This window comes from Apus apus, chromosome 2 (genome assembly GCF_020740795.1).
Source record: "Apus apus isolate bApuApu2 chromosome 2, bApuApu2.pri.cur, whole genome shotgun sequence".
Classification (NCBI taxonomy): domain Eukaryota; kingdom Metazoa; phylum Chordata; class Aves; order Apodiformes; family Apodidae; genus Apus; species Apus apus.
The window spans coordinates 132,480,598-132,490,437 of record NC_067283.1 but is presented as its reverse complement, the minus strand read 5'-3'; the positions used below and the strand labels follow the sequence as shown (position 1 = coordinate 132,490,437).

At 43.7% G+C, this 9,840-nt stretch overlaps 1 protein-coding gene across 2 annotated transcripts; it reads right to left on the bottom strand.

Moving 5' to 3' along the window:
• Positions 1-1,315: 1,315 nt before the first annotated feature.
• Positions 1,316-9,615, bottom strand: PDP1 (pyruvate dehydrogenase phosphatase catalytic subunit 1). 2 transcript variants are annotated; one of them, XM_051610889.1, is made up of 3 exons: positions 9,504-9,615; positions 9,065-9,099; positions 1,316-5,278 (listed from the first exon to the last, which is right to left on the bottom strand). In XM_051610889.1, the coding sequence occupies exons 2-3, from the start codon at positions 9,093-9,095 to the stop codon at positions 3,639-3,641; spliced, it is 1,671 nt and encodes a 556-aa protein (XP_051466849.1). In that variant the 5' UTR covers positions 9,096-9,099; positions 9,504-9,615; the 3' UTR covers positions 1,316-3,638. The 2 variants fall into 2 exon arrangements, with proteins under 2 accessions (XP_051466849.1, XP_051466850.1); XM_051610890.1 differs by lacking the exon at positions 9,065-9,099.
• Positions 9,616-9,840: the final 225 nt, after the last annotated feature.

Here is a 9,840-nt window from a genome sequence, read left to right as displayed (position 1 = left end):
TTCAGCAGTTTATGCTCACAACAGTCACTGGTGCAAATCAGATGGCATGTATTTATTAGTCATGAAACCAGATGGACTGTCTGCATCAAAGAGCTTAGGACACCACAAACGGTTAGAACCATAAACCTGAATTATCTGTCTATGCCAGGTAATCTCATTACAAATATGCCTCCCCACTGAGGAAGAGCAGAGCAGCCCAGCTGTTCTGCAGAGTGCTTATCAGAAATACTTACCAGGCATCCTCTCACTCCAGAATTATTCTAAGTATAGGGACCTGAGTTAAAGAGTCTAATTATAAAAAACATTCACAATGAGACTACACACTTTGCTGCATGTGTCACATTTTAAGAGTCTGCTATACGCAAAACTCCCCTGCAGTGAAGAAATGAGTGGAAAGAAAAAAATATTTCAAGTTCTGTACTTACCAAGTCATGCACATAGAAAGCAAATGGAGAACATAAGTTATCAGAACAGTAGCTGTAAAATACTATCAAAAGCAAATATAACACAAACCATTTTAAACAAAAAGGAACAGAGTTAACAGAGCCTTAAGTTGGAAGCATTGATTAAGGTAAGATCTCCCACTCATCTCTCACCTAGGTATTATTGTTGAACAGTTCTGCTGACACATTTATCTAGGACAGTTTTAAAGATTTAAAGGTGAACTTGAGGGCCTGCAATGACTGTCAAGATTTACACCCTTCTAGGTTGAGCCATATATTTACAGCTATGAAATTCTTACATGGAAAAGTAATGACAGCATTTCCCCTTACATATGAAATACCTGTCGTTTCTGCAATGCAACAAATTTGGTAGACAACACAAACAACATGTGTTCTCTGCCCATTGCAGATGAGGTGTTTCTATTTAATTTACCATAAATTAATTCCTATACCATTTTAACCTTGCACTTAAGTGTTTTCGATTGTTTATGAAATTTTGTATTGCTCTATATAGGGTACAGTCCACAACTTAATTATCTCAAATTATGCTCCTTTATCTGCAGCATTGCCCCTAAAGGTAATAATGAGATGACAGAAACAGACACTCAGTGATACTGACACCAAAATCTGAGCTTTGCTGCCAGGGGGTGGCAGCACCAGCACGACCGATGCAGGGGTTCAAGCGTCACAGCAGCATGTAAGAGCTCTCAAGTCCAATTCTGTTTCCATTTATACTTTGCTTTGTTTTGCCATCTAGTCTATTCGTAACAGGGACTACACAACAGAACACATTCTTGAAATACAAGTAATTCGTAAGCATCAGCCCTAGAAGAATAGCTATAATATTCTGTATCAATCCAGATACACGTGGATTTCTGCATAATTGAACATTTTATTGGAATCTGTTAGATATTTGTTCAGATCACCTGTTCAGCAGGCAGTTACGTTGCTTCTGTTCACTGCATACATACTGAGCAAGTCTCCAAGCAATACATAAATATTATTGTCTGACCCCATACATATGCATCTTAAGTACAAAAACCAGCTTTTCCTCAATAAAAGTTGTATCCATGGGACTAATGTTGATTTCTTCTAACTATGACTTGTACCAAATCCATGTCAATAATCATAGATTAAATACATCAATACATATAATAGAGCTTAAACAGTAAAAAAGTAAGAAAGTTAAATACTGAAACAGCTTAGATACATACTGCATTTGAGTGACAGAACATAAAGCCTATTCACTTAGCTAATGACAGTCACCAAAACACAACATACAGAAGCAATATCAAGAGCCAGTACTTGTCTATGCATTTTTAGTTTCTTTTTTCCCTTTAAATAAAGGTTGTGCACATCTTGAATGTGATCTTAGATATCATTCACCATACAGCAACACTGATCCCGATATTAAAGGTTGGGTAAAGAAACAGACATAAAAGCTGCAGGCCACTATGTAAACAAAGCATTTGAGAGTTTGAGAAGCCAAAATTTACTACAGCACAGGTTCATTGTTCAAACTAAGCGCACCATATATAAGCATTAGCATTTATTGATAACATTTGCACTTAGTAGAAAAGGCCACATTAATCAGTTAACCAAAATAAGCTAGTTTTTTTAAGTGTTGGTTTAATTAGCTATGGTCGAGACTAGGGAGGTATTTTAACTGAAACACCTTGTTAAAGTGAAATAAACTGACCTATCATTGTTCTCTAGAACACAGGAATCAGGTTACATATGTTCTGAGTCATCAAGGGCTAGTATTTCAGACAGCACTTGAGTTTAACCTAAGGGCAGATTAAAGTAAATCTGTATACAATGCACCATATCTAAAATAGATGCAATGATGACCGGTAAATTAGTTGGCAGTCTAACTTCTTACAGTTACAAGCCAAAAAACTTCAGGCATACAAGTTATAGCCAATCTATTAAGTTCAAATTCAACCATTACAAGCCAGAAAGGCCCGTTTCAGACACTGTTGTGACAGCATTCTGGACCCTAAGGACATGCATACAGCAGCTGTCCAGAAACAGAGCTGCTAATAAGGAAGTTGCTAGAAAAAGCCATTAAACATACACATGCATGGCAGTCACTTTCCCAACTAAAACACTATTTACAAGACATACTTTTTTCTAATTTATAGTTTAACTCAACTTACAAATGTGAGTTCAAGTGCAAGACATCCAACACTTGACCATTTGAAACAGCCAAAGCGAAAATGAGAGCAAGTTGCAAAGCCACAAAGAGGTTAGCGATAATTTCCTGATCTTTCCAGGTAAAAATGTATTTACCAGCTAAGTAACACCAAAGAGGGTGAAGTTCATTAAGAACATAACCTTCAGGAAAGCCAACACAGTCTTGACAAACAACACCGACTTTTTGAAAAGTTTCCTCATACTACAAACTTAAATTCTCCACAAAGTTATCTAGTATCTTACTAATGTATTATTGCCCTACAAGCTCTGCAGAAACTCACAGCCAATAAACTATGGATGCACAAGAAGTTGAGAAGTTGCTATGCATAAGATATGATTAAGCTGTAACAGAATATCAGGTATTGATTATGGCTTAGACCTGCATTGGAAGTCAACATTTGGATACTGTTAAGTGAGTAACATTGTCAATAAGAAAGTGAGACAACTTTGTTACACCAAAGACTCCTTTAAAGTGACCTTCTGCTTAGAAGAAACAAACAACAGATTCACAAATAACCCTATCTCCTTCGCAAGAATTAGCCCTGTAAGAATTCAACAATACTCCTTTTTACTCATCTTTTCCTTAAGATAATGCATAGATATTTACATGTATTTATGAACAGGCTTTGTTTCTTGAACAGCCAGATCTTTCAGTTAATTCTTTATCCTTCTTCCCTCCCTCATCCAAGGCTGTCAAATCCAAGACGTTGTTCTAGCAGCATTTGTGAGATCAGTAGTGCAAAAATATTACAAAAACATTTTTTCCCAAACTGTGACATCCTCATCAAGCTTGTATTAGGTCAACAGTACTTCCCATGTATTTAGAAACTCTGGGGGAAGGCAGGAACAACAGGTATGTTGAATTTAGGAAAGAAGCAACCTATTTGTTTGCTTAGGGGCTTGGGGGGAGTTTATTGTTGGGTGGTTTTGTATTTGCTGCTCATACTGACCATTGTTACAACTTTGGTAACTAGTTCACTACATTAAATTCACAGTTCTTCACTGACACGCACCTATAACATGCGAGTTGAACTGCACCACAATAATTGTAATGTCATCTCTATACATTCGAGCCAGCTCTTCTGGGAGACTAAGCATCTTGGACAGTCGCTCATGATCCACAGAGCCAAACTCATTGTTACCCACTGCATGACGTATCAGGTGAGTTGCTGCATTCTGATCTTCAAATACTGAAGAGATTCTTGCTCTCCTTTCCGTTAAGAGACCATGCATCTGTCCCAAAGTTACCTTATAGCCACCAACAGCTATTGGCTGTTGATGGTGAACACCAGTGAGGTACTCCCCTACAATTCTAGCCACATCTTGCCTGTGCATCGTCTCCCACAGCCCATCTGTGGCCAAAACCAGGAACTTATCCTGTGGCCGTAACTTGTGATATATGACTTCTGGCTCAGCTGTGAGGTATGGGGGAGTGTGATAGTTTGGAGGAATAAACTTTGTATACTCATTGTCATTTAGCTGATCTGGGCCTGATTCTACTACTCTCTTCTGTAATTCAATACTCCATTTAAACTTCACATCACCAAATGCTCTAAAAGGCATCAGGAGACCCAAGAGACGATCTTGTTTCACAAGACTTTTCGCTTCAGACTTTGGATGCTCCATTTTTACACGCTCCACTTCATGTTCATTTTGTGCATTGTGGTCATAGGACAGATTAACTGCAGACCAAGATCCATCTTCTTCCTGAACCCCAAGCATGGCCCTACTGTCACCTGTGTTTGCAACATGCAAGTCAACACCATCCACATGGGCCACACAAGCAGTTGCACCAGAAAACGCTACTCGCAGTACAAGGTAATTGAGAAAAGAATTTGGATCTCCTACTTGAGCTTCCAAAGAAATATCATTATCAAGCCTCTTAAAAGCATTAATTAAAGCTTCTTTCACATCAGTAGTCTCTCCACTGTTAAGATCAATCAGCTCTTGCCAGTAAGTTCTTAGACTATTGAAGTAAAGCTTGGAAGCTTCTTTGCTAAAATAATCATTGGGATGTTTGTGCCACTGTAAAATGGGCAACAGAGCTCTGCCACTTTCCACAGCATTTTCTATTTCAAGTAAAGTCTCATGAGGTAACAGAGAGACAGCAATGTAGTAAAACAGTCTTTCACTGACAGCTTGAGCACAAGCACAGCCTGCATGGCCATCAAACACACCCAGAAGCATCCCTCTCGTCTGCAAGCAAGTGGCAGCACTCCTCCGGTCTTCTATTGGTGCATTAGCAGGCAACTGGTTGCTATCAAAGCCAAGAACAGAACTAACATTTTTACCATCAAATTCTGGGACTTTAAAACTGTATTCATTTGCCTTCAGAATACTGTTGACCTGTGGAGGAGTGAGGTAAAATCTCTGTGGCGTAGAAGCATAATCCTTTGTGTGAATAAAGTGATTAAAGTTCTCCTTTGGCCTACAGAGTGCTGCAAATTTCTTCTGAGGTGCATATCTGAAGTGACTGTGAGCAAAATGAGATGATAAACAACACAGATGTTTATGGTGGCAGTAACACACAGTACTGCATATTCTGCTTATCTCACAGTTACGAATCAATGGAAACAGATGAGCTGGTGCTGGCATGGCATCAGACAACAATGGCAGCCTGGAGCTTCGGACTGGAATTGCTGAAAGACAAGAGAACAACTATGCTTAGAGGGACAGCTAATAGATTTTTCCCATAACTGTGTTAAGACTATGACAGCCCCTAACAAAGCTGATTATATGAAGTTCATAGCTTCACAGGTCTTGAGACCAAGAAAAACAAGTAAGAGGTGCTTGTTTGTAGACACTACATTGGGCTATAACAAAAAAGCAGTACCATACTTAAGTTCAGCATAGGTATTTTAGCTCTTATACTCTCTCAATAGCAGGCAGAGAGGGAAACCATCAGCCAGATGGACAACGCAGCCTCAAACAGAACTTAAGACAACAGTTAGCATGGAGCATGCTACAGTAGTGCCACATTCTGCAAGACTTCTTTCAAGATTTGTTTTCCTGCCGATTTCCCAGCTGACAGAGCCAGGTGTGGCACACAGGGGGAAAACTCATCTTCCTATAAGGCTGAAGAAATAAAGCATCTAAGATTTGAGAAACAACTGTGAGATGACATACAACTGGGTTTAAGATGAAAACAGTTTGCACAGTAAAAGGGAAAAGTAGGCCAGACAGCAAATATTCTTTAGGCAACCACAAGTCAGTAGCAGGTTTTGTTTCTTCTCCCCCCTTTCACATATAAAACTTCAAACTTGTATAACACCATGGTGTACCTATACAAAATAGCCACAGCACATTATGCAGCAATTTTCTAGCCAGTCAGATAAAAAAATACAACAGGTAAAAAAAGCAGATGCATCTACCCTACCAGATTATCTACTCCAGTATATTTTCAGAATTATAAATTGCCTTTAAAAGCTACTCAGTTGAAGGACTAGATGCAAGCAGTGTTTGCTTCCACAATTAGAATAGAGCCCTGCATAATAGACTAAAGCTAGTTCAGTTTCAAGATAAAACTATTCACAGAATGGTAGGGATCAGAAGGGACCTCTGGAGATCAGAGGCCAAACCCTCTACCAGAGCAGGACCACCTATGGCAGCTCACACAGAAACACATCCAAATGGGTCTCAAGTCTCCAGAGAAAGAGACTCCACAACCTCTCCGGGCAGCCTGTTTAGTGTCCACAAATATTCTACTACTTTTGCCACAGAAAAACCTTCCTTGTCATTTTCCATTCCTCTGAAGATTGTTCTAAACTACTCTTCCTTGTTCCCACTTATGTATCCAGTCAAAACACTAGCGTAAGTGCCTCTTAAATCCCTTATTCACTATGCTTCATGAGGGGGAGGTCTTTTACAACATCATACTTGAGAAAACAATTCCACAGTGGAAAAATGTTAACAGTGCCTTGTGTGAAGTACACACAGTTAAGGGGACTTCAGTTCTCTCTTTCCAACTTTTATGATCAAATTTCCTTAAAGCTTCTCAGAAAATTACAAATTATCTTACACAAGGCTTAATGCAGTCATAAGTACTAGTCTTTCAGTGTGGCTGTATATCAGCTTTAACTGTTCTACTGAAAATCTGAATACTGCTGTGTTGTTGTGTCAGGTGCTTCAGTCACTAAATGGAATTTTTATTTTTAGTCAAGCAGACATACCAGTATTTCAGATGAGACACAGCCACTATAAAATTGCACTAAGCCCCAGTACTCAATCTAAAGGATTGTATATAGAATGAACTGTGTTCTGCAACCACCCTACTCTGTAAGCTTTCCATAGCTTCTGATTAGTCAAGTAGCATCTGGAAAAACATCAAGCTTTAACCCATTTGCTGTGTTGCAACAGAAGGAAGCAAGTCACACTCTTCCCTCCTACTTGTTCTTAAGTAACCAGGAGTGGAGCCCATTTCTCCATTACAAGATACAGAAGTGCTGAAAACAAAAAAGTAGAACTCATATTTCCACCACTCCGCTGGCTTCCTAGTGAGTGACTGTCAGTCCCAACTTAAATTGACAAAAATCCTTGCCCACTGACATCTCCCATGTCTACCCCTAACAGCCATGGAGACTGAAATGGTCAGTTTTCTGCCATTCAGCTACAAGGAAGAGCTCTGGTTGTAGTCCTGTGGATCCCAGTCATCTGTCCAGAAAGCAGAAGCAGTGAACTGGCTTGGACTTCCAGATGCATATTAGATTTATATTAGCCAATTGCTTCCCTGAAAGTCTACTTCCCCAGCCCAGGCTTCATATGCATACAGCATGACAGAACTAAACTGCAACTCCAAATATAGATATTTGAAATCTATTTACTGCCTTCCAATTACAAGGGAGCTATTTTGGTAAGTTATGTATATTTCTTCACATGACATTTACAAGCAACAATTTTGCTTACAGAATAGTAAGCTACAAGGTTCTACAAATGTGCCTGGCCCACAGCAGCACCTTAGATTTGGCATTGGTATCCTGTTAAGACTCAAAATGAATCAAGTTCTGCTAACTGCTAAGCATTAGTGTTCAGTGCCGACCCATACACAGTGCAACAAGTGTTCTGACAGTTTTGCTGATCCATGATGAGGCAGAAAAACAGATGTACTGCCATTATAGCAGCTCTGCAGTGCCACCACAGGCTATTTTGCTGATTTTTATTCATTAATTTATCAAACATTACATTAAATCCAAGAGGAAGCCAGAAGTTTGACTAAAATTTTCCACAGCCTGTATAATTTAGAATGGATCCATGACCACTTAAAGAATCAGACTGGCTTATGTATCAGATTTAATAAATCCTACTCAATTAAGTAAAAGAGCAATTCCAAGTTTGCCAACCTGAAGTGAAATGACTTTAAGTCTCTTCCATTATTCCCCACAACATGGATGCCCCAAATATAATCAGACACTCAAATTAGCCCTTAAACAATTATTTTAAGATTCCAAATTCATTCATGTTTGATCAAATAATGGCAGAGAAGGAAAACATCAAGCAGAAATTTTACAGTCCGATTAGGATTTCTCAAGAGATTAGAATCAAGCCAGTATTAAATACCTCTCCAAGCCCACAACACAATACAAACGCTTCAAGCTACAAATGTAATATGGCCAATAGTGAGTGAATGGTCAATTTATGATTTTGTAGCACTAGATTAATAAATTACTACTCCTTCCTTTAATAAAGGCTTGTTATAACTGTGCCATTAAGGTCAATTGATGCTGCACAGACAGGCTCCTCCAAAACACCTGTCTTAACGGTGCCAAAGATAACCCTGGCTTCACATAAAAACACCCCCAAAGTGCCTTTCAGACACTTGAGAAACCTGAATGAATTAAGCCAGTTGGAGAGGACGGGACGGGGGGGAGAAGGAACAAGAAACACGCCCCAGAAGCAGAACCGTTAGTCCTTCCCTCCGGGCAGGCCCCAGCCTTCAGACACTGCCCAGCCTGGCAGCCCCTTCCCCAGGCCCCAGCCTTCAGACACTGCCCAGCCTGGCAGCCCCTTCCCCAGGCCCCAGCCTTCAGACACTGCCCAGCCTGGCAGCCCCTTCCCCAGGCCCCAGCCTTCAGACACTGCCCAGCCTGGCAGCCCCTTCCCCAGGCCCCAGCCTTCAGACACTGCCCAGCCTGGCAGCCCCTTCCCCAGGCCCCAGCCTTCAGACACTGCCCAGCCTGGCAGCCCCTTCCCCAGGCCCCAGCCTTCAGACACTGCCCAGCCTGGCAGCCCCTTCCCCAGGCCCCAGCCTTCAGACACTGCCCAGCCTGGCAGCCCCTTCCCCAGGCCCCAGCCTTCAGACACTGCCCAGCCTGGCAGCCCCTTCCCCAGGCCCCAGCCTTCAGACACTGCCCAGCCTGGCAGCCCCTTCCCCAGGCCCCAGCCGACCCCCCGTGCCGGCGCTCCAGCGAGCACCGGTGCGAGATACATACCGATCCGCCTGGGCCCAGGACACACACACATTCTCCTGTCACAACAAGAAGCCGCCAACATCCACAAAGCAGAAGCCCGGAGGAGAAGCAAGGCAGAAAGTTTGTTAGAAAAGATGGAGAGCTCCGACACGCAGAGGGAAGGACAGCGAGGAGACACGCACACGCAGCCCGCCTGCAGGCGCCCGGAGCCGCCGCCTGCCCGCTGATGCGAGCGAGGCAGCTCCTCGGAGAGCTCGGCAGCCAGCGCCCACGCCCGCCTCGCCCCGCGCTCCCTCCCGGCAGAGCCGGAGCACCGCTCCCGCGGGCAGGGCCCGCCGGCGCCGGGCGTGCGTTGCCGCCAGGACCGTTACCCCCGACATGGCCGCCCCTCCCCAGCCGCGCGCCCGCGGCACGACCCCTCCCTCCCTCCCTGCCAGCCCCGGGCCGCGCGGGCACAGACCTGGCCCCTTCCCGGACGGCTCAGCCCGGCCCCCGGGCGGGACAGGGTCACGGCGGGCTGGACCGAGCGGCCAGAGACGCCGACGCGCACCCGCCGCCCCCGCCGCCAGCAGCTCCCGCAGCCGCCGCGCGCCTCCTTATGAAGGCCCTGCGGCGCGCGCCCATTGGCTGCCGGGGAGGGCAGGGGGGCACGTGACACGGAGGCTCGGCGGCGGTTGCGGAGAGGGGAACGGGGGGTGGCGCGCGCGCGCGGGCGCGTGCACGGTGGGGGGGCGGGAGGGCGCGAACGCGGTGGCCGCGAGACGCCCCTTCCTACCGCCCCCGTGTGCGTGAGGGGG